The sequence below is a fragment of the Sceloporus occidentalis genome, unplaced genomic scaffold (assembly GCF_023333645.1).
Source record: "Sceloporus occidentalis isolate IW3139 unplaced genomic scaffold, rSceOcc1.0.p SCAF_1, whole genome shotgun sequence".
NCBI classification, from domain to species: Eukaryota; Metazoa; Chordata; class Lepidosauria; order Squamata; family Phrynosomatidae; genus Sceloporus; species Sceloporus occidentalis.
In genome coordinates this window covers 131326334-131351836 of record NW_028316981.1, presented here as the reverse complement: position 1 = coordinate 131351836, position 25503 = coordinate 131326334, and the positions used below count along the sequence as shown (strand labels likewise).

General features: G+C 40.3%; 1 protein-coding gene across 5 annotated transcripts in view; it reads left to right on the top strand.

Moving 5' to 3' along the window:
* The window catches only part of UNK (unk zinc finger), a 95087-nt gene that overhangs the window by 46866 nt on the left and 22718 nt on the right, over nt 1–25503 (top strand). For 4 of the 5 annotated variants that reach the window (XM_089535940.1, XM_089535921.1, XM_089535950.1 and 1 more), the window contains exons 2-9: nt 5456–5665; nt 6108–6284; nt 8531–8661; nt 8794–8929; nt 9950–10067; nt 11404–11488; nt 23568–23710; nt 24678–24725. In XM_089535940.1, the coding sequence (XP_089392066.1) occupies nt 5456–5665; nt 6108–6284; nt 8531–8661; nt 8794–8929; nt 9950–10067; nt 11404–11488; nt 23568–23710; nt 24678–24725 (1048 nt within the window). Of the gene's footprint in view, nt 1–5455; nt 5987–6107; nt 6285–8530; nt 8662–8793; nt 8930–9949; nt 10068–11403; nt 11489–23567; nt 23711–24677; nt 24726–25503 lie in introns of those variants that run through there. The other variant, XM_089535960.1, reaches the window with a different exon arrangement.

The window sequence follows — 25503 nt, the reverse complement described above, 5'->3', positions numbered from 1 at the left end:
AAGGAGAAGGGAGCGGTGGAGGGAAAGGGTAAGAGGTCCAGCAGTTCTTCTCTACCTCCAAGCCTGGACCAAGGCAGATGGACTTGAGGGAGGGCTTGGCTTCAAAATGGAAGGTTAATCATTTTCCAGGGAAAATACATACTCTCAAGTAGGATAATGCATATACAGTACATAGCAATACAGGAAATGGTTTGATAAACAGACAACAAAAGAAAACCAAATAGCAAGGGACAATTATGCAATGCCTGGGAAGGCTACTCTGAACAGGATGGTTTTCAACTCCGTTTTGAAACTGGTTAAAGAAGTGATGTCTCTTGCTTGTGGGGGAAGAAGGTTCCAGGAGTGAGGGGTAGCAAGTGAAAAGGGGCGAATCTTGGATGGGGCAGAAGAAATCCTGGGCTGAGACAGCAGACCTAGACTACCAGAACGGAGGGCCCTGGTGGAAAGGTGAGGAGAAAGAAGGTCTGATAAGTAAGGAGGGGCCAGTCCATGGAGGGCTTTAAATGTCGACAGCAGGAGCTTATACTGAATGCGGAAATGGAGGGGGAGCCAGTGAAGGGATGCCAACACAGGAGAGATGTGGTCAGAGTGGTGGGTGGAAGTGATAATGCGTGCAGCTGAATGCTGGACAGAGATTAAAGGATGGAGGTGAGAAAGAGGAAGTCCAGCCAGGAGGACGTTACAGTAATCAAGTCGTGAGATCACTAGGGCATGGACCAGGATCTTGGCAGTAGAGGCAGAGAGAAATGGTCGGATTTTGGCAATATTGTACAAAAAGAATCTACAAGCCTTGGCTGTGGTCTGGATCTGAGGGATACATAATGCTCTTAAAATGTTGCATACCTTGAAGTAGTTTCTGACTTATGGTGTCTCAAAGGTGATTCACTTTGGGATGGGCAAGATTTGTTCAGAGGGTAGTTCAGAGGCAAGATTTGTTCACTGCTTTCCTCGAGGTTGAGAGAGTGGGATTTATCAGTGGGTGTCCATGACTGAGCGAGGATCCATACCCTGGTCTCCCAGAGTCCTAGTCCAACACTTAACACTTCGCCACACTTGTTTCTAAAACATAGCTGTCCACATAAATGTTTGAAAGATACTTTGTTGCCTGTAAACACCTTTCCATTGAGCAACATAGCAGGCAAAGCATTCTGACAAAATTGCATGTGCTACAAGAGGAAGGCGGTGCTAGCATATTCTGTGCAGGGCTGGAAAAAAGTGGGGAAGAACTCTGCAGGTTTTTGTTTTGTTTTTTCAAATCCTTTTTGTCCCATTCTCCCCCCCCCCCCCCCAGCCACCTCCACCATGGAAACCAAAATAGAAAAGAAATGTTCATGAAATATTTTACTTTAGGATGAGGAATAAATATTTAAGATGAAGTATTCTTACATTGCTGACTAGGCTTTGTTTCTCCTTAAATGATTTCTAAACATAGTTTGGGCTTGATCTTGGAAAGGAAGTTGCAGAAAAGAGAACATTGTCAAATATTTGGTGCAGGAATGCAACCTTGGAATTCTGCCAAGCATAGCCCTCCTTCACTGTAAAGGCAAGGCCATTGCACAACATCTTCTCTGGCTTTGCTCCTGTTTCATATGCCTTAATTTTCTGAAAAATGCTAAAGAAACTGGTCTGTATATGAAAATACACCAAATCCAAATGTAAACTGAAATGTGAAGGGGGAAGAAAATCATGGCTCAATTTAGGCAAACCTTCAGTTCTAGATTTCCATGAAAATGATAACTGAAAAAGCAAAAGGAGCTCAAAGTACTGATAGCAATAGAGAATGTTTTGTGTAGCAAAATTAGTATTTGGTGCTTTGGGGTTTCCATGTTTTTTAACCGACAGACCCTGAAAATGAGTGCCTTCTGTGTCTCTTGGATACAAAATAACTTTCTTTATGATATTTAACAAAAACTAAAACATTTAAAAATGCACTTAATTTGTACATTTGTAATTATTACCTGAATAAAAAATATTTTTAATTTTATCAATCTGAACATTTATGTACAGTGCAAACTGAGCAGGGATAATATATGTTATATTCTTAAAATAGCAAAGTGATTTTTAATTTGTAAATGTTCATGAAATTGTTACAGATTTTTCAAGCCCCTCTGATTTCCATTCCTGCTGGAGTGCGGTTTTGTTTTGCTTTGTTTTGTTTTTAAGGGTGGAGGGCTTCACAGTTTTCCAAAATGTTACATCTCAATATTTTGGAAACTTACTTATGAAGACATACAGTGATGTGACACCCTTACATGTTTCTGTGTTCAGAAACACAATGTGTATTAGATGCTGACACTAGGTCATGCCATTTCCATCTCTCTCAAGCCTCATAATAAAGACAATTGGAATTTATTGTGAGTGTAGTACAGTGGTCCTCAAACTATGCCCTTTCAGAGATTTTGGACTTCAGCTCCCAGAAGCCTCAGCCATGTTGGCCAATAGTCTGGAATTCCTGGAGCTAAAATCCAAAATCCCATAAAGAGCACAGTTTGGAGACCACTGGTGTAACAAATCATTAGGATGCTTCTAAAACACTGTGAGCAGTGAGGTACTGCTAGGAGCCATAGCATGCTTGAGGGGAATATGGAACCATAACATTATTGGATTATTTGGAAGAATGTCCCGAAATGTGTCAGAATGAACTGCGTGAATATCCTCCATCTCTGATCAATCCGAAAATATTTCTGAACCAAAAAGTCAGTCTAGTGCTTTTCATTTCTCATCCTTCTCCAGGACATTCCTATTTTTGTACACTTGGGTTACCTTACATAGCCTTTCTGTTGGTAATATTTGGAGACACCTATATCCTTCTTTCCACTTCATGGTTCTGGTGTAGCTGAATAGATCCAAAATCCACAGCACTAAATGATGATGGTTACGATTAGATAATGAATTTTGTAGTGTTGGAATTGTCTAAAATAGCCAGGAAACTGAATTTCAAAGGAGTTTTAGAAGGGGGATTCATATTCAGATTACTTTATTGCATTGTAAATGAAATTTTATGGCTTTCTTCAAATTCTCAAAGGTTCAAACTGAAACCATGATTAACACTATAATACTGCTCCAGGATTTACTATCACCAGAGAAGTAGGGAGCCTGAAGTGATACATACACACCAGCTTATATGATAGACCTGTATCCCTGCCTCCTTTTTATAGATAATACACAAGTGCCATTATTTTGCATGACTTCAGTATGCAGTTAATGCTCCGAAAATTGCAGTATATGTACACAGTGAGATGGTGATGAGAAAAATCAATTTATTGTCTCTGAGTATCTGGGATGTAGAGCATTATAAACAAGGATGCTTTTTATATAATGGGATATTTAATTTAGAAATCTGGGGATATGGTAAAAGGTTTTTTTCTTTAATGATACTAAATGAATATTTCAAAGCATAATGGGAAAACATGCTTCAACTAGATTGAGAATAAAATTAGGATAGTGATAGAGATGTTTTATGTTAATTTAGAGGGAAAATACAGCACAGGTAAAACAAGGTACATCCTATAGTGCTGATTAGAGCAAATTTGTGTTTTACTATTGTCAGAAATATGAAAATGTTTTATAGGATATCCAAACGGCATGTGTGTGTATATACTGGTAATCATAATAAATTACATTTTAGGGGGTGTAATCCTAGGTGGAATAGATTGTTTCTATGCTACTCTGTTATGGAAATTTCCATCTCTTGTTTATCCATTCAAATGCAGAAGAGCAGATGAATATTTTTTTCTATCTAATCTAAGCATTGGGTTAATTGTCCAAGGCTGCCTCCACACTTGAGAAATAATCCGGCTTGACACCACTCTAACTGCCCTGGCTCAAGGCTATGGAATTCTGGGAATTGTAGTAGGTTGTGGTAGCAGAACTTTGCTTTCACAGAATTCCATAGCCTTGAGCTAGGACAGTTAAAATGCTGTCAAAACGGATGATTTCTCCAGCGTGGAGCAAGTTTCAGTGGCACGCAAGGTTTTCACTAGGTGTTTTACTGTAATAATTACTGCAGAGATATGTCTTTTTTCCTTGGATAAAACGCCTTCTGTCTGGAACCTGTTTCTTGGGTAGGACAATTGAGAGTAAGGAAAGAGAAGGCCCACAGGATGTTCCTATACAGTAGTATATCTTTACTTGGAATCACTGGGTACACTGTTGTGGTTCCAGCTCTTTTCATGTGACTGCTCATTTTGAGTTTGAACATTCTTCCATTACTGGTGTTGTGTGGTCAGGAGGGTTAAAAAAATTAAAGAGAAAGTGCATTTTTGTGTGTGTTCTCATACCCTACCACACATGGAATTTGGCGGAAAGAGACTTACTTATCAAGTCTGAATGAACTCTACTGCTATAAAACTTGTATAATTACTTAGTCCTAATTAAGATTTATGTCTGCGTTATTTCATTGAAGTTGGAAAGCACAAATCCCCTCATGTGGAATTGCACATTCATTGTATTGTATGTCTTTTGTGGTGAATGGCAATGTTGTTCAACTGTATACCCAACCCAATATACAGCTGAAGGAGTATTACTAGCAATTTTAGTAGGAGTAAATGGATATTCATTGGCCCAAAATGTGCTTCCATGGTACAATGGGTCTTCATGCACAACCTTTCGCTGGATATAGACATTGTACATCAAACAGTGATGTCCACCTCCTTCTGTAGGAGGACTTCTGCATGTGCAAGAAACCAGTAAGATTCTGGTTTTACTTTAAATGTACAACCCTAAATGCACTTACTAGTGACATTATACATGGTGTTTTGGTTCCTAAGTCCTCATTCAATGAATAAAAGAGCATAGTTCAGCAGAAGGCAGAGTCTTGTTAGAATTTCAGCAACCATTGGCTTAAAAAAAATGCATGTCTCTTACAAATATTTTACCCTTTCCTTGCTGAAGCCTCTTGAACTCTTCCCCAGACTATATACCTGAACATGGTTCACATGATGTGAATTGCAGCCAGGGGTGCCAATTGGCACCTTCCTCTTGCTTTGTCATGGTGGTAACATTTCCCAGCATTTACAGATAAGGAGTTAATCATAGTCAGTGAAAGCTATTGTATTCAGCATCTGATTTTTTGGCAAGGCAACATGCCCTTCTCTTAACATTATGATCTTTCCCCCATGATAAATCTTATGCCCACCCAAGTCATACCACAGTGTTGCCATTAATTTGTCATCTTAATGCTATATAGGCCTGCCCTGCAGTGTTGATGCTTAGCAGCTTGCCTGTGGACATGGCGAAACAGCAGATGAAATGGGTAGGTGGATGGGTGGAGAAGTGGTGGAGAGATTATAGCTGAGCAGTGGGTGGATAGCACCCTCATAATATAACTGTGTATCTTTTAATAATTATGTTTGAGTGCAGAGGTGGAGAAGTTTGGAGCACAAGATGTATACCTCCAGAGGCTGTGCTTAGCTATCCAGCTGTGGCTCAGGCCAATGTCTTTTTTTCTCCACAGATACCTGAAGGAATTTCGCACAGAGCAGTGCCCACTGTTTGTGCAACACAAGTGTACTCAGCATAGGCCCTACACTTGCTTCCACTGGCACTTTGTCAACCAACGTCGTCGCCGGTCTATCCGCCGTCGGGATGGCACCTTTAACTACAGCCCTGACATTTACTGCACCAAATATGATGAGACCACAGGGATCTGTCCAGAAGGAGATGAGTAAGTTACTCAAGGCTGCATCTTACTTGACCAGATGGAGTTTCCAGCCTGCACTTGCAGAGAGGAGAGAATTCAACAAACCATCTTTTAAAAATCATGCAGAAGAAGCTGTGAAGAAATGTGGAAAAACTACAGTAGGAACTTGAACAAAATATTAATTACGATTCCACCATACGTATATTTATCTCTCCCCACCCCTTCTGTAATTCAACGTTTTGTGCTCTGGAGTAATCCTAGAGAAATTAGTGGCGTTTATTTTAAAATAAATGGCTTGAGGATTGTGTCCTCACTTTATTTTACAAATGGAATTATTTTCAAAAGGTAAAAGTTTTGAATTTCACAAGCCTGAGGATTATGTTAAACTAAAAAGAATTTCACTTTGAAATGATGTTTCAGCCTTTTGAGTTTCTACGAGCTTTCTCTCCCCCCCACTTCCTTTTAGGTGTCCGTTCCTGCATAGAACTACTGGTGATACAGAACGAAGATATCACCTGCGCTACTATAAAACTGGAATCTGCATCCATGAGACAGACTCGAAAGGAAACTGCACCAAGAATGGCCTCCATTGTGCATTTGCTCATGGGCCCCATGACCTCCGCTCCCCAGTTTATGATATCAGGTTAGTAGAAAATAAAAGTCCTCGTGTATGGAAGCCAAGTTGCAGAACCTAAATAGAACAAATTAGCTTGCAAATGCTAACTAACATGTAGTGTTTTATCATCTGAAGGATTGTGTATCTTCTCTCCTACTCCATCGTCTGGAAAAGAATCTATTCAACATAGTTCTGTAAGGGTGCTTCTTTTTGTCCTTTTTTCAGTTGTAAAGTGACTTTGTAGACCAGTTATCTTGAGGCAAAGAACCATGAGAAAGTTGTTACTGTTAATGGCTTCAGTATAATTCCAGCTATCTCATCAAAAGATGTTCACGAAGTCTCCACCATTGGGCTCACCAGATGACTAGGAAGATACTATATACATACCAGCAGATGACTATGAAAAAAAATAACCTTTCAGGTTGTTGCTTTTTTGAAAAAAGAAGGAATTGTGTGACTTCTTCCTTTCTTTCTCAGAACTGGATTATTAGAAGTAATGTAAATAACTTGAAATTTTTGTAAGTTAAGACTAAACTTTGGAAATTATGACTAGCATCCACATTTAACAAATGATGCTGCTCTGGGAACCCTGATCACCACCAAGCATATGTGAAGCCACAGGGAAAGGACATAATTTGTAAAGGAGTTACTTTACATGCAAATGAAGGGCTTGCCATTTTCCCTGTGGTTGCCTTCACCCCCACTAGTTTTTCCTCCATACAGGAGCAAACACTCATTTGATTTCCATGGCTGGAATGGAGATAACAGGGAGGAAGAAGCAACATGGGAATAACTTAATACCCTCTTGCCTATAGGCTGCCCCCTTTCCCTGCTGCTGTGCCACTCTTTGGCCCGTTACAAATGGGCATAATAGTACGGACTGGGTCCGTATTAGGGTTAGAAAGGGGCGTCCCTTCCGGACGCCCCTAACCCTAATACGGACCGAGTCCGTACAAAATGGTGGTGCCCGTTCCACATGGGGGGGCGCCATCTTTATGTAGCGGATGCGCTGTGTCCGCACGTTGCGCAGCACATATGACGCTGCGAGTGCGCCATTGGCGCCTCACAGTGTCATATCTGCACCGTGGAAAGAAGTGCCATTTTGGGGCTTCTTTTTGCTCCACGAGGGAGCTGCGCAGTTTGGCTGCTGCAGCTCCCTCACGGAGCAACCGGCAGTGACACGAGACTGCCTGTTTTGGGCGGTCTGTAACATGCCTTTGACAGAGATAGATTCTGTTGTTTGAGTGCACAAAATGTCTACTTTGGCCTTTGGTGGGGTTCAAATTAATGTAAACACTTCGCGGTAGAAACCTGCTCTTTTTATGAGAGGAGGACATTAGAATAGAGGCATTGTTTATAACAGCTCTTTAAGAATTAAATAGAAACATTATGGGGCAAAACAGACCACCCCGATAGAGTGGCATCCTGGCACCCCTTTCAGCAGCAGATAGGCGCAGCAGCAGCTGCACGTCACAGCCCCAATCCAGCAGTTTGCCACTCTAAAAAGAATTTGCAAAATGCCGCTTCTTTTTAGAGTGGCAAAAAGCTGCCCTTGCTCCCTCTGCGGTGGCTTTTTGTCTATTCTTTGGCATAGCATGTCTAAACATTGCACCAAAGATATGGTGTGATGCCGCCCGCTATTGGTTGTGTGGCATCACGCCTGACAATGGTATTGGGGAAGGAGTCAGGGCAGCTGGCATGTGGTTGCCATGCCCCCACTCCAGCCCGATGCCAGCGTTTAGTGCTGGTCTGTTTAGCATCTAAGAAAGGAATTAAATATTCATTGCATTTGTTGAAGTTTCTGTTTATTTAGTGAAGAGCAAACTTTTTTTGAAAATGGGAATACTTGAAGCAAAATGGTTTAAGTTAATTTCTGTTGGGTGGAGGGAATAATAGTAACTGTGGGTGGGTACAACAGTTGAAGTCCAGTTAAGCTCTTACCCCTTACACAGAGCACTGCGTTCCTGTGTGTAGCTGGACATGTGTTGAAAAAAAAGAATTGTTGAAGCAACAGTCAGAAAAGGGGTGTATAAATGCATCTTGACTAAGCAAGTAATATATTTTATAAAGCTTGTCACCAGAGGTGGGAGGGCAGGGTTCTCATATGAATCTTGAATTTCTAAAAGTGTGCTTGTCCAATTTTTTAAATTTTATTTTTATTTTGTTGAATGTGTGGGAATTCCTGCAATTGTGGCAATTCCTATCTGGTAGACACATCTCTTTCTCTGAATCTTCTCTGTCTGCCTATTGTTCATATAACTCTGTTCCCTAAGGGAGCTTCAGGCCATGGAAGCTTTGCAGAATGGTCAGACTACATCAGAGGGTGGCATAGAGGGTCAGTCTGCAGTTGCCGCTAGCCATGCTATGATAGAGAAAATACTGAGTGAAGAGCCAAGGTGGCAAGGTGAGTTATTTAGGATCTTACACAGGGGTGTCCATTGTTCTTGGACTGCCCATTCCTCTTCTCTCAAGGGTCTTCATCTAGGAAGTAATATGCCTGCCTTCTTGCATTAATTAGTCACATCTGTCTTCTCAGACACAACGTATGTTTTGGGAAACTACAAAACAGAACAATGTAAGAAGCCCCCACGTCTCTGTCGCCAGGGTTATGCCTGCCCTTACTACCATAATAGCAAAGATAGAAGACGAAGTCCTAGAAAACACAAGTACAGGTAGAGTGCTTCAAGTCCTGGAATTAGACCTGAAATGGACCACAGTCTTTGAATTTTCTTCATTTGGGTGATAGCTTTAATCTAAACTTAAGAGTGTTAGGAGGTTGTACTGCAAACCAGCTGGTTATTAAATAGATCAGATCTGCAAAGGATCCTACGCTGGGTTATGCTAAAGATGAATGCTCTTCTGTACTGTTGAACCTATAATGTACTTTTAATGTGATGACTTCCTTTTATCAAGACATAAGTGAAATAATCTTTATAGTAAAATAAGTTACAGTGTGATTATTTGGATCTCTTAATTACTAGTAGGGATCCACCAGTATCATCATCTCTTCTAGCTTCTAGTTCAGTTACTGTTGTTACGTGCCTTCAAATTAACTCCAGCTTATGGCAACCCTCTCATAGAGCTTTCTTTCAAGATTTATTCAGAGGAGGGTTGCCCTTACCTTCTTCTCAGGCTGAAAGAGTATGATTTGCCCAGTGAGTTTCCATAGCTAAGTGAGGATTTGAACTCTCCTCTTCTGAAGACTTAATCCAACACTCAAACCACTACACCATGCTGGCTCAAGTCAGTATTACTGAGATGATATTATGCTATCATAGAGTGAAAATCACTTGCTTCCACATACAAATTATGATGCATGTGAAAACACTCCTTCAGAGAGAACTTTAGCTCTTGTGGCTGTGAGCGTTCTTCTTTGGAGGTAATCAAGAAAACATGCTCTGTTTTGGGGAATGATTCAGATCCCCCCCCATCCCCTGAACATTTTAGTGCTTAGCTCTATCTAAATCACCTATATCCTTGAAACCAACTAGTTCAATGTGAGCTGAAATAATTGTCCATAACATTGGGTAATGAAATAAAATCTTAAACATCCTTGGGGAAATCCAAATAACAGTAAAGGTAATATAAGATTATTAAATATAAGATAAATAATCTAATGACAAGACTTATTGGATGTTACCAAGTCAGACCTGGTTTTCTGGTTCTGATCTATTGCCTTGTTGATTATGCAGATCTTCCCCATGTCCTAGTGTGAAACATGGAGATGAGTGGGGAGATCCCAGTAAGTGTGACAATGGAGATGCATGCCAGTACTGTCACACCCGCACAGAGCAGCAATTTCACCCAGAGGTAAGAGTGAGCATCCTTTCTTGCTGCACACCTGGCTAGACAAATAGAGGGGTGCTGGGTTATACAGGAGTTAATAGGTTGTACTAATTTTCATATTGGAAAACAGGATGTTGGAGTACTGAAACTGTTTAAGAGAATGAGATTTCAGTAACTTCTTGTTTGCATTGGGGGAAGTGCCCCCCCGTCTCAAACAGACTTTGGTGCATTGAAAACATGGCTTAATTGTCCCTGTATCCTCTTCTAGAGCAATATTTCTGAGATTGTAAGATGTTTTCCAATGTCCTGGAGGCACTGAGTTTGTGTCCACTGGGTATAATTTTTTCTTTCTTTCTTGGAAATTTTTCAGGGACCAGCCAAACAATGGCTGAGGGACCAGCACTGGTCAGGAACCACCCCTTTGCGTAGCACTGCTCTAGAGGGTGTGAGGAGCCATTTTATGTAAAGGAATGAAATGTAGGGGCTCAGAGGGGCAGCATTCTGAGAAACAGTAGGGAGCATTTATGGTTCTTGGAATTTTGGGAGGCCCCCCCCCCCCATTTCTGTAAACAAGTCACATTGAACTTACAGTACATCTGAGTAGACAGGAATGGGATTGTGCTATAGGCCTAATTGAATGCATTGATGGGGTAAGTTTCCATGGCTATAATGTCAAATCTGGTGCTGGAATTGACTCATAGACCAAGATCCTATGTAAAACTGGTTGAGTGTAAATTTCTACCTGATGTTTACATGGAAGCCTGGGAGAATAATGGCTGCCTGCCTTGTGACAGCATGGCAGAGCTCTCTTTCTCATAGCCAATTGGTTATGTTTTCATGTGAGGCAAGAACTAGGCTCAGCACACAGCTGCAGGAAATCACAACAAAAACTACTACTACTACTAACACCTCATTTTAGGGCTGGAACAGATTGCAGAAATAATTCAGCTTGTAGTTTGTTGTGGCACCAGAGCTCTCTAATAGAGAAGGCTAAATGTCTCACAAAACTACAGTCCCCAGGATTCCCTAGCACTGAGCCAGGGTCATTAAAGCAGTCTCGAGCTGGATTATTTGTGCAGTCTGTTTTGGCCCTACCTCCCCAAATTAGAGTTTATTGCACAAGGAGGTACTATATACTTTCTTGCCCATTGTGCAAGAAAGTACTTACATGTGCAGAAAGCACTTTTAAATGAGTGTAATTCATTAGGAATTACCACACAATTGGCCGCACAATTAAAGCAAACTGGAGAGACATCACATGGTGGATTTTTTGATATATTTCTCTGTCTCTAAAAACCTCTAATAAGTAAGTCATTCTGATCAGTTCTGTCTCAACACAGTCTCCTTTTCGTTTTTCCAGATCTACAAATCAACAAAATGTAATGACATGCAACAGTCTGGCAGCTGTCCCCGAGGACCTTTCTGTGCCTTTGCACATGTAGAACGTATGTAGGCTTTTCTTTGTGTGTATGTTGTTTACCTTCAAATCATTTCTGACTTACGGTGACCCTAAGGCGAACCTATGACAGGGTTTTCTTGGCAAGTTTCTTCAGTGGAGGTTTGCCATTACCATCTTCTGAGGCTGAGAGACTGTAACTTGCCCAAGGTCACCCAGTGGATTTTCATGGCCTAACAATAAAATCTCAGCCATGGATTCAAAATAGAGGTGTTGGATTTATAATTTAATGTAAGTTTATCTAATGAGCACTTCCCAAACGAGCACAATGCAGTACACTAATTTTTCAATGTTTGCCCTTCTCTGAATTTCAGCAATCAAAAAAAGTGTACAAAAATACATATTTTGGGTGAAACACAGAGATGTATGCATTAGTAGAAATAACATACAAAAATAGGATTGGAAACCAAAGCAGTGGTCTGAAACTGAAATGGACGGATTCAAGCATCCCTCATTGAGAATAACAGTTGCTTGTTGGATCAAGCAAAAAGCAAACATTTAAAAAAACATGTTTGTCTTCCACTTGCCCATTCCAAGTCATGTGGAAAAAATCCAAGTTCTAGTAAATTCTATTTTACCTAATGTATCCATAACTTTTTAAAGGATTCTTTATCTGTCATATGGGTGTGACCCCCAAGTCTACTTTGTATTTTCAAAGCAGAAGTGACATCCAGTGGCTAATTAAGGAATTGTCAGTGTTTTGGTGTAACAGAAATTTCAGGAAGCTTAAAGATCTAGGCCTGGCATAGCAAAGATTGACAAGAGGACCTAGTAAATTGAAAATCCATAAGTTTATTTCCAGTTGTCGACAAAGGAAAACATTGAACTCAGTGGAATTCCAGTTCCAAAAAGCTGAGATCCCAAACAAGACAAAATGGCTCTTTTTATATTATTGAAGACAAAGAAGCTTCTTCAATATACCTGATTGGCTAATTACAATTTAAACATACAGAATTCTTACAACCAGAACAGAAATACATGCATACATTAAAACTATCCTTTGCCTTTAAAAATAGTCCACAAAAATCTCAGCCAGAGCAAATAAATAAATAAATATTTAAAACAAATTTTGAACTTATAACTTACAACGCTGTGCTGCCCCGCCTCCTTTTAGCTACAGCCAGGAAAAACAACTCTCACGAAACTCCATTCCAGGTTTTCTTTCCAACATAGCTTCCACTGCTGCTTTAAGTCTAAAGGAAAAGTTTTAAAATGCAAACCGCAGGCTTTCCCTAACCCACTTTTCTCTCTCTAACTCCAGCCGGAATAGACCTTTTTATTTTTGTACACAGCTCCCAGCTAGAGCAAGGAAAGAGAAAAAGAGTTTAAAACAGAACTCAAACCGCTTCGTTTCCCTGTTAATTCCTTCATTTCCAAAACTACAACCGCTTGTCTTTCTGCACCAAACCCATTTCTAAATCTTTCTCAGCCACTTAAACATACTCAAAACCACTGCAACATTCTTGAGCCTTCAACTTTAATTTAAAACTTGTTTATACTTTCCTCTGTAAACATTTCTCAACCATTTTCCAAACTTTTATGCTTACAAACTCGCTCCATAAGCTTTCTCCTTTATACATACCATCATTTTCACATCCTCATACCTTCAAATATCTTTTCTTCTTAAAATGCATCTCACCTTATTCTTGGGTGACCCCAGGCACCTTTCTTGTTTAATTTCTCACAATTTTCTCCACTCTTAGATAACTTTTAACAACAGTTCAGTAAAACACACTATTTTATTATTACTATTGTGCCACAACAACACAAAGCACTTATTTCTGGCCAACTTCTTAAAACTTTCACTGACAAAGGGATTTGCAATGTCTTTGGGAAGGCACAGGCAACTTATTAAAATTCAATTTAGATTTTCCTTTGGCTTTAAATGGGTATGCATTCAAATTTAGGGCAGAACTTTCCCAAAGGCACTGATCATTTAAAATCATGAAAACCCTCAAATTAAAACACCAATTTTCCAAAATTTATCTACAATATATACACAAAGGCAATTTCCAATTTTTACAATTTAAAACAATTTCAATTTTTCCAAACAACAAGTTTTCTACCTCTGGGTTGCTCCTGACCACTGTCTAACACACAAAGCTAATTCAAAACCCTCTTTTCTTCTCATGTAGGGGCCTTCTTCCCTGATTTGCACCTCTCTCTACAGAGTCTATTTCTATTTTTTCTATCTCTTCCACAATCTGGGCCAAATCAATCTGAATCTTGAACACAGCTTCTTTAATACCAGTTAATCTCTCATCTTTTTTAAACACCAATTCTCTGCAATTATTCAACCCAGGTGGGCTTTTTTCAACAGTCTTTTACCAATAGAAAATATATAAATAATCATTGAGTAACCCTCTTTCTGGCTCCAATGTTTTAGAATACAACTGCAAGACAATGTCAATGTCTATACTACCCTCTCTCGGCCAATTTGGCAAAATCTGACTCCAAACATCTTTACACAAAAAGATTAATCGCTCCATTTTCAAACGTTTCCCAATGCCTTTCCTAAAACATTCATCAAAATGACAACCATGTAATCCAAAGGAGTTTTACCTCCCTCAGCCATCCTTACACACAAAACAACAAAAGACCAAAGCCTCAAACTTCACAAGCACTATTTCAACAGGCACAAACACTAGGATTAGGATACCACAAATCTCAGACACCACTCAACAGACAAATTCCACACGTTTTACTCTTTACTGGAGCTCAACAGCCTTTATTGGAGCCTCCACCACAACCAGACAGAATGAAACAAAATACCACAACTACAATTTATACTCACAATAGACCAATGCTCTCCTTCAACTCCCCACCAGCACCTAAGTTCTAGCTGTTTAAAACATGCATAGCCACAGAAGGGAAAGGTTTGCCACCACACAAAAGGTAAAACAATTTATTGGCACTTGGAGATTGGTAGATTAACTACCCCCAGCACAACTGAGTAAGTACCTCATACTTCCACACTTTGGCAATCAGTACTTACACCACAATCTACCTCCTCCCAGTTCCCAGTTCCTTGCTTTTGTTTCCTCGGGGCCCGGTTCCTGAGTTTTGGCAAGAAGGCTTCTCTGGGCAGAACCTTCGCTACTGGCTCAGCTAACACAGGGAGGGGGGTCCTTTCCTCCCACTCACATCCAAAGATTTGGACCGGTCAACGAGGCTCCCTTTAGTGCACTTTTCCTATATTTTTCTTTTTTATACTTTACCTGCTCCTGAAGAGATGATTTTGTTCTTTTTCTTTTTCTGTTTTTTTTTTCCTTTTTCCTTTTCTTTTTCCCCCCAGTGAATTTTAAAATTTACTAAGTGGTCTCACGTAGGCTAAACTCTGTTCCTACCACTGAGCAAATCCCTATGTTCAGCCCTTCCAATCAAGATTGTTTGGAGTGTGCACATAGGGCCTTCTCATAAGAGTTTACTCAGAGCCAAAAACAAGCTGAGCCTGGAGGAAGATGAAGCTCTCCCACTCTTTGCCAATCCCTGCTTGCCTTTTTTGCTCCTGGCTGGCTCGCCAAATAATGTAACAGAAATTTCAGGAAGCTTAAAGATCTAGGCCTGGCATAGCAAAGATTGACAAGAGGACCTAGTAAATTGAACTTATGGATTTTCAATTAAAAAAAAAGATTATATTAAGCTGTTTTGTTTTTCTTTGAGCGGGAGGTGTGTGTATATGTAGGCTTGCCATATCCCGCCTGTGGGCGGGACTTTCCCGGTTTTGGGCTGGTCCGCACGGTCCCGCCCCGGGTTGGCCACGCCCCCGGGATTTGTTGCAAAGTGTGCAACAGCGGTGGCGGGGGAAAGAGAGAGAGGCCTCTGTAGGCCTCTCTCCTTTGGCGGGGGGCTTCCCTCCCCTCTGGCTCCGCTGGAGCCGAGGGAGGGAAAGAAGCCTCGCCTGCCGAGGCCAGACTTCTTTCCCCGCCTGAGCTCCACCGGCAAAAACGGAGCCCAGGCGGGGAAAAGAAAGCCTCCCTGAGGGGAGGATTCCTTCTCCGCCTGGGCTCCGTCCTTGGTGAGAACGGAGCCCAAGCGGAGAAGGAATCCTCCCCTCAGAGAGGATTCTTTTCCCCCTGGGCTCCGTTGGCAAAAACAGAGCCCAGGGGGGAAAGAAAGCCTCCCTGGGGGCGGATTCCTTCTCCGCCTGGGCTGCTTGCAACGGAGCCCAAGTGGAGAAGGAATCCTCCCCTCAGAGAGGATTCTTTTCCCCCTGGGCTCCGTTGGCAAAAACGGAGCCCAGGGGGGAAAGAAAGCCTCCCTGTGGGCCGATTCCTTCTCCGCCTGGGCTGCTTCCAACGGAGCCTAGGCGGACAAGGAATCCTCCCCTCAGAGAGGATTCTTTTCCCCCTGGGCTCCGTTGGCAAAAACGGAGCCCAGGGGGAAAAGAAAGCCTCCCTGGGGGCTGATTCCCTCTCCGCCTGGGCTGCTTCCAATGGAGCCCAGGAGGAGAAGGAATCCTCCCCTCAGCGAGGCTCTTTTTCAAAGTAGGACCCCCCCCCCCAAAAAAGGTCCTACATTTGAAAATTTTGTCCTACATTTGACCTGGTTTGGAGGTCCGGACTAATGGCAACCCTATGTATATGGAGAGTTCAAATTACATAAATGGCAGCCAGCCGGACTGAATTCTATCTGACCAGAGAATGCAAGCTTGTTTTTGGTATTTTTAAATTAAAGGCAAGCAGCTTTTTGTTCAATATTTAGTTTTATTTTGTTTTTATTTTCTGGCCTCAAGATGCTCTCATGGGTTTTTTAAAATGGAGTTTAAATTGGGCCTTTTGGAATTTTTATGTTTTTTAAATGCAATTGTTTTTAGTGAAGACCAAATAGACTTTTTTGTTTTTGAAATGCTGAAGCTTTTCCATTGTGCTATTTGGGTTTAAATTGTTAAACTGGCAAGCAAGCTAAATTATTTTTCCAATTAAATTGATAAGATTGGTATGTCATACCTAAGCCTGAGTTTTAAAGCTAAGATGTTTTGGGTTTTTTTGTGTTGATGCCACACCTGTGTTAGGCCTCAGCTGTTGCAATCATGAGCATTTGCCTGAGGTCATGCAAAGTTTTGCTACTGCCTGGTTAGAGTTGGCTTATTTTTTATTTTTTTAGTTTTAGCTGTGATCCATGAGTTTCCTGGCCTGTTTCCTGGCCTATTGAATTTTTGTTCTACTGAATATTTTGTGCTTATTTTGGCTTATCTCGACTGCTAATTTTTGAGGCCATAGCTTTTGTATTTTTGAGCTCAAAGATGCCTGCAAAGTCTTGCTAATGTCATGTTAAATTGTTTTAAATCATTTTTTTGTTCCTGGTTTTAACTTTTAATTTTGCTCTTGAATATTTTGATTTGTTTTGATTCCTGATTATTGACTGCAGTAATTGGTATTGTTTTTATTATTTTTTTGTTTTAAATTCCTGGTCTAAAGGTTTTTGAAATGATTTTTTTTTGTAATAAAAGATGCTGTAAACTATTTTTATATTTTTAAGTTTTGAGAATGGCCCATCAAATGATGTTTTTGATTTGTGTATTGTTTTGGCCTGCATTTTTATTTTTATAATATCTAAATGTATTTTTGAAAGCACCTGATGTTTCTTTTTGTGATTTTGGAATCCAGAGAATAATTGTTATATTCTGGTTAATTAGTGATTGTCAGTTTGATTTACACTCATTGAAATTTATAATTTTGGTACATAGTTTAGAGTTGCCATTAGGCTTTCTGAAGCTATGATTGTACAGTTTATTTCTGTGGAGCAAATAAATAATTTTCTATTGCCCTGATATTCTTTCAGCACTGAAAGCAAGAACATATGAAGAAAGAAAATGTGTATTTATCTAGTCTGTTTTGAGAAGTAACTGGAAATATTGCATTACTACAAAACGTGTCTCCTTTGCAACCCTCCTTGATTTCACTTTTCAATTTAAAATCACCCTGAGCTTTTCATAATGGGCACAACCAGAATTTCACCAGCCCTAAATGGGGTCCTGGTACTGTCACTGTAGTGATTCATTCAAGGAGTCTGCTCTTTTTGACATTTCTTTTAAACAGTTTAGAGTCAGGAAAAAAATGTTGACTATTTTAATATGTGGGTGCCTAAGCAATACATGTTTGGCTATGAGGGAAACAATGCAAGGAACACAGACTGATAGGACCTTCCTTTTCAACAAGGAATGATTAGTATGGACCCCACAACCCAACACTAACATCAGACGTACAGTAAAACATTTTGTCTATAGCATTCTTCTAAAATGATGCTGAAGGAAGGCTGAGAAAAAAAGCCTAAATTTTATTTTCCCTGAATCATTTTGTAAATGGGAAATGAAGGTAAAGACAACACTACATACCTAGTTAGGATAAATGAAGATCCTATGCCAGACACAGTCATCCCTTTTCAATTTTGACTGATAGTGGGCTGAACACTGTACCTGCCTTAGAATCCTGGCTCTCACTCAGTTTCAAAACCACTATTGTAAACATTTTTATACTTGGAGTCCTGCTGAGGCTATGACAATTGTTTGCAATGAGGGATGGTCCAGGTTATCACTGTCATCGTTAACATACATCCTTGACACAATCATTGATTGATGTCAGCAGTCTAGTATTATGTATGAATTGCTGGGGGCAATGCAGCACTGAGGTTGACAGGGCATAAATGGTAGAGGATTTGTAATGGATGCAATCAAACAACAGGGGTGGTTGTATGTTTGTTTGTTTGTTTGTTTTTTATATTTTGAAGATAAAGGCATTCATCTGTATGCTGTCCTGGATTTCATTGTTTTTATAGAAGGCTATTTTGCCCTGCAAAATTATAGTGCTATGATTCTATTTTAACTGCCTTGGCAACTTCTGATGGAATTGTGGGATTTGAAGTTTAAGGAGCTGTCTTTAGAATTCTGGGTCAGGGAGCCTTCTGGTACTTCTGTCCTAAATGCAACCCTCAGGATTCGTCAAAAGGCAGCCATGGCAGTTAAAATGGAATTAGAGTGTTGCAATTGTGCAAAGAAGCATAGAGTTGGAAGAGACCACAAGGGCCATCCAGTCCAGCCCCCTGCCATTTAGGAATATACAAACAAAGCACTCCTGACAGATGGCCATCCAGTCTCTGTTTAAAAACCTCCAAAGGTGAAGTCTTCACCACTCTCCAAGGCAGCACATTTTGCTGTTGAACAGCTCTTACTATCAGGATGTTCTTCCTAATCTTGAGGTGGAATCTCTTTTCTTGTAGGTTGAATCCATTGCTCTGTGACATAGTCTCTGGAGCAGCAGAAAACAAGCTTGCTCCATACTCAGTATGCCATCCCTTCAAATATTTAAACATCATGTCATCTTTTAACCTTCTCTTCTCCAGGCTAAACATACCCAGCTCCATAACCTGCACCTCATAGGACATTGTTTACAGACCTGCAGTGTGAAAAGTTATGGAATCAAAAACGGAGAAGCCTCTTGCATCTTCTAGCCATGTTATTATGGATAACTTTGTGTAACCTGATGGTAGGACTAAACTGATCAGTGCACTGACACAGTGCTTCATCCCTGCCCATCTTAGCTTGTTAAATCAGTTCAGTCTCTCCTTGAGAGATAGTGAGGCCTCTTCAGCTTAAGTGGTGAGGCCTTCATTTAAGAGTTTGATCCTTCTATTTCACCTGTCTTATCACACAGGATCAAATTAACTATTGGTTCTTCTGGACCTCTTAGTGGCTTTATATACTATCAGTCCTGCTTTCTTATCTGGGCTAGCTTTCAAAGCTTACTGTTACAGTGATTCTGGCTCTTTCTGGAAGAACAGTTTTATAATGTGGTGCTGTTTCAACCAGTGGCACTTATTAAGTGATATGTTGCAAGGTTCAAACCTGTTTTTCATGCCTTTTTTTTGTAACTAGAGATGTGAAGTGCGCGGTGGGGACCCTAATTTTTTAAAGCATGTCCATCCCCTCCCCGCGAAGTCATTCCCCCTCCAAAAAATGAATGATTAGATATTTTCTTTTAGAATGATGAATAAAATATTTAAGCTAAGGTGTTCATATATATACCGTACTTGCCCCACATTATTTCTATGAACTATGCAGGAGATACACTTTTAGATAAAACTATATACAGGTACAGTATTTCACATCATTGCAATTTATGGTCTTGGTTTTCTTTTCTCAATTTTTTTTAGGAAATGACCACTTTCACTCTGCTTGGCACTATGGTGGAGTACAGGAGACAAAATAATTTTCTTTGCTTTATTATTATTGTTTTGTCCCAAGAGCAATGCTATGGACTTTGGGTGCAGCAAGGTCTCTGGCTCTCGGGAACGCAGCCTGAACAAAAGACTTGTCCACAAATTTCTTAAGTTTCAAAAGCTTTACTGGTTATAACACAAAACATGAAACTGATCTCCTTTTTCTCAATAGTCCTTCCTAAATACCATGCTCTCTCTTCTTGGTGGATTCTATCTTTCTTCTTCTGAGGACTATCTTTCTTCTTTTGTGGACTTATCTTTTTGTCAAAGGAAAATACTCTCTCCAGGTCTGACTTGGCTGAAATCTTACTACACACTGAAACTAACTAGAGGGAGACAGCATAAGACCCTGGGATTTCCCACAATCCTTATCTTTCTTAAAACTGTAGATCTCTATTTCCCCTCCTAAACTGATACATAGAAAGCCTAATATAATCTCAACTAAATATATGTCTCAAGAGCATCAAAGATGCTCTGGAGGCATGACAATTATTGTTTTGTTGGTTTTTCTTGTGGTTTTTGCCTGCTCCTGATAAATTGGCAAATGAAAGAAGTTCCTTGTAGTTAGGTGTTCCTTGCAATTGGGGACCTTGTAGCTCTATTTTAACAAAAAATAAAATTTTGAAAAGCAAATTTGATTTGTAATTAATTTTTAAATAAACTGTACTTTTAACATATTAAAACATTATCCTCCTGCTCCAAACCAAATTATACACAATATTTTATGGTCCTATAGTACTGAGGAACTTTCAGTTTGTGGAGGATGCCATTTTTTTCCTTTTTAAATATTTCTGAAAATTCAGATTCCCTCCCCCCCCCCAAAAAAAAAAAAAAAAAAACCTCTCAGAAAAAAACATGGGTTTTCATAATTGCTTCAACATTTCTGGGACGTTTGTCTCTCTATATGTAGCTTCTTGGGTAGATCATCTGGGAGGTACAGTCTGATTTTTCTTCAATGCGCAGATATTACTGAGATCCAGCATGGTGTAGTGGTTTGAGCATTGGAGACCAGGGTTTGAATGCACATGTGGCCAAGACAACTCACTGGGTGACCTTGGGTAAATCACAGTCTCTCAGCTTTCAAAGAAGGCAAAAGCAAACCCCCTCTGAACAAATTTTACCAAGAAAACTGCATGATTTGTTTGCCTTAGGGTCGCCATAAATAGGAAGCTGTTTGAAAGACATAGAACAACAACTCAGGTTTATCTAACATTTCCTTCTACACATCCCAAAGATGGTGCAGAACTCTTGATCCGATGTCTAAAAGTAATTTTGAGTGGATGAAGGTGAAGAAACTGAGTCTTAATCCAGGCAAGATGGCAGTACTATGAATCAGAAAATCAGCTACTCCAGAATGGGTTACTATCTGGTGGTTACTTTTTGGAGAGTGATAAAAACAGACCTATTTTCTCTGGTCCTTTCCCAATGTATGGTTTATAGCAGGATTAGGAACATTTGGTCTGGCAGATAGTATTGTGCTGCATCTCCCAGCAGCCCTAGTCAGCATCACCAAGGATGAGAATTACTGGGAGTTGGAGTTCAACAGTACACACATATCTTCATATCTTTGTTCTCAGGTTTTGGCTGCAATTGACTTGTAGAATTTACTGCTGTTTTGGCTAGGTATTTTTATTGTCATTGTTTGTTAACTGTATTAAATTGCTCTCTCATTATGTGATAGGACTTTATTGGATAGACTAAGCACTGTTTTTGGCCTCAAAGACAGCTTAGAAATATTTTAAATGAATTCATGAACCATTTCCACTGTATGAAATGTCCTGTTTATTCCTATCATTAGCAGTGATTTTTTCTATAGATTATTCCATTTTTCTACCAATACTTAATTTAGTACTGTATTAGCACTCTTAACACTACATGGGCATTCAAAACTCATCACCAAATTCATTCTTTCAAATGTTTCTTCCCAGAAGGATTGGTGGGTAAACAGAACTCAGTTTTGAAGACTGGGTGAGAGCATGTAGTCGGCCATTTGTGCCCATGAGTTCTGTATCCACAGATTCAACCACCTACAGCTCAAAAATATATAATTGTAAAAATCCCAAAAGCAAGTCTTTGAATTATTCATCATTTTATTTAAGGGATACCATTTTACTACACCATTGCATATAATGGGGCTTGAGCATCCTTGGATTTAGGTATGGTATCTACGGTGTGCCCTGAGACCAGACTCCAGCAAATACCAAGGGTCTGCTGTAACAGGAGGGAAGGACTATTCCCTTGCTTGAGGGCTTTCTAGAAACATCGTTTCACCTTTGCTGGAGAGACGGGATGCTGAACTTATTGGACCTTTTTTGATCCAGCAGTTTTCTTGTTTGTCTGTAAGCGAGTGGTTCTAATCTTTGACTCTCCAGATGTTTTTTAACTCCATCTCCCAGAATCCTTCATCACTAGCCATTCTGTCAGGCTTTTGGGAGCTGAAGTCCAAAACATCTGGAGGGCTAAAGGTTGAGAACAAACAATTTAGATAATGTACATGTATACTTAGAAGTAAATTGGCGTCTCTCCTCTCGTGGCCTGTCTGGAGTCAGTAATGGGCTGGATGAGGGAAAACCGACTCAAGCTGAATCCAGAGAAAACGGAGGTACTCGTGATAGGTTCCCCTGGTCCAGGAATGGCGGTGGTTCCACCTGTCCTGAACGGGGTCACGCTCCCTGTGAAGGACTCCGTGCGCAGTCTGGGGGTGCTTCTTGACTCGTCCCTTCACCTGACTGCTCAGGTGAATGCGGCGGTCAAGAGCACCTGTCATCAGCTTCGGCTTATTCGCCAGCTGCGCCCATACCTGGCCCAGAGGGACCTTGAAACTGTGGTACATGCTCTGGTAACCTCGAGACTGGATTTCTGCAATGCACTCTACATGGGGCAACCCTTATACCAAACCCGGAAGCTACAAATGGTACAAAACATGGCAGCCAGGCTGGTCACTGGTACTTCCAGGGCCAGCCACATTACACCGGTGCTAAAAGATCTGCATTGGCTGCCGATCCGCTTCCGGGCGCAATATAAGGTGTTGGTGATGACCTATAAAGCCCTAAATGGCTTGGGCCCAGGATACCTGAAGGACCGCCTCTCCCCATATATTCCGTCCCGCACCCTCAGAACATCTGGGCAGCAACTACTTAGGGTTCCCGGGGCCAGGCTTGTCTCCACTACCAGGAAGACATTTTCCATCGCCGCCCCGGCCCTTTGGAACACGCTGCCCATAGAGCTCCGCTCGGCCACCTCCCTGGCCCAATTCAAAAAGGACCTGAAGACCTTCCTTTTTGGCAACGCATTCCCCGACTAAGTTGTCCTACGGACCTCCTTCCTCCTCACTGGCAAGAGGACCGGCTAACTCGGGGCTTTTCTGTTTTTTTTTTTTTTTATTGTAATGTTTTTAATGGTGTGCTGTGTTTTTAGAATGTTGTAAACCGCCCTGATCTGAGGAAGGGTGGTATATAAATAAAATTTTTATTATTTTATTTTATTTATTTTTAATTCATTTAAATTGCATGCTTATGTCTCAGGGACTGTGCTTTAGACACAGAGCAGTAGTTAATCATCAGCAAGCTGTTCCTAGATTCCATTATGGGACATTAGAGAGAGAAATCCTGATTAAAGTATGAATACCCTTACATGAAAAATCAAGAGATGTAGAGTTAGACTCTCAGGTTATCCAATGATAATTTCTTTAGACATCTATACTGGTTTATAGATGGCTATAAATGGGAGATACGCATCACAAAGTTGCCCATTCTAAATCCGTGCAGCTTCTCATCTTATCCAAGCGGTGGACTTTCTTTTGTCTACATACTTAAGTTCTTTTTAACCTTCTTTTTTTGTATCACTTACAGAACCTCCACTTAGTGAAGAGTTACAGTCAACGTCGGCTGTTTCTAGCCCAACACAAGCTGGCCCTGTAATGTATATGCCCTCAGCAGCAGGGGATTCTGTTCCTGTCAGCCCTTCTAGTCCACAAGCTCCCGACCTTAGCAATGTACGTAGAGCTGTTACAAAGGTCTTGATCTCTGTACTTTGCAAGTGTACAGTACACACCTCTCTAAATATGGATATCTTGTCCTCTAACCTAAAAGGTTTGGTTTAGGGGACCCCTGTGTAAAGGGTTTGGGAGGGGAGGGGGAACAGGTTTCCATCTGTTCTCTTAGATTTTGAAGGGGCGTAATGACATAGGTTTAAATCACAACTGCAACTTTGAAACTGGATTAGACAAGCTGAGCTGCTTTAAGTCAACTTGAAGTCATTTCCGAACTGCCATATGGAGAGGCCTAGGGCTTTCCTCTGAAAATGTAAACCTGATGTAATACTTCCTTCTTAGAAGCTGTCTCATTTGGGAAGTGTTGTTTAGTCAAACCCTTGCAAATCCTCGTGATGTCTGCCTTTTTCTTTTCTTCGCCTGAGATAAGGTGCTCCAAGAACAGCAGGAAGGTGCAATCTGTATTGTGCCTGTTGCACCCTATTGTTTTAGGTCTAGTTTAAAGTGTTTGTGAATAATGGTAATGTAACTGCTCTTAAATAAATCTTTACTGTTTGTGTAACAATTACATGTTTGCAGCACCTGGTATCTTGCCTTCTATTTTCATGTTTGTGCTAGCAGTAAGTTCTAATTGTTCCTCAGCAGTCTTGCATATTTCTAGTGAATTACATCAAACTATACTTTAAAAGCAGACTTACTGCTTACCTAGTGGAAAACACAAGTTTTTACCTTTTGCTTTTTGGTGAATACTTTGTATTACATGAACCCTCTCATCCTACCCAATACTGAATACCTGTTTATCTGTTGTTTCACCATTCTGATGGACTCTTATCGTAGCCTGCAAGCAAAGTTAAATTAATTAATTGCTTTTAGTTATGAGTATTAAATATGATAGATGCAACCTAAATAGACTGTTGAAATAAATAACCCATCTCACATAGCCTGTATTTGTTTTGTCATTGCACTATAGGTATGGAATAAACCAGGAACTCTCCCAACTAGTCCCACCTCTACTACAGTAAGTGTCTTTTCACACCGCAGGGCAGGAGACGGCATTACATACCCTGTGTTGGTTGACTGAAAAACATTGTAGTGTTCTTCCATCAGTCAGTCTTATTTAATTCAAGCCACCTGTGCATCACATTGCAAACTGTTATAACTATAGTGGTGAAGTGGGGGGCGGGGGGGATGGGGAAGAAAACAGAATAATTCAGGAAAACCCCTAATCTTTTTCTCAAGTCTGATTCTCCCCAGAAAAAATAATTTTTTTTCTTTTTTGAAATAAATTGGAATATGGAATATTTTCTTCTAGAAAACTGAATAAAATGTTTAAGATAAAGTTTTCATGTATTTGCTCCCCCAGAATTATTTCTGAAAACTATGTGACTAGAAGACTTTGATGTAATTCAGTGTACAGAATCTAATCATTGCAATTTCTTGTCTCTGTTTCCTGTTTTCAGTTCTTTATTTCTGTTTGGCGCTATGTGAAGAAACCGAGAATACAGGCTTTTCTCTGTTTTACTTATGTTGATGCTTTTTTCTGTTTTTATTTGTGGGGCTTTTGTTGTTTGTTTGCTTACCCTGTTCCTATAAACTGACAAAACCAAAGAGATTACTTACAGTTCAGGACCTTGTAATTCCATTTCCATGGGTAGAAGTTTGGTTAGAGTGAAGGTGCTGTGTACTCTGATTACTGTAAGCCCTTCTCAAACTGAAACAGAAACTTTCTGAAACAGAAATTGACCACACATTTTTAATACATTTTCCCACTCAGGGAAATTATAAACAATTTATGA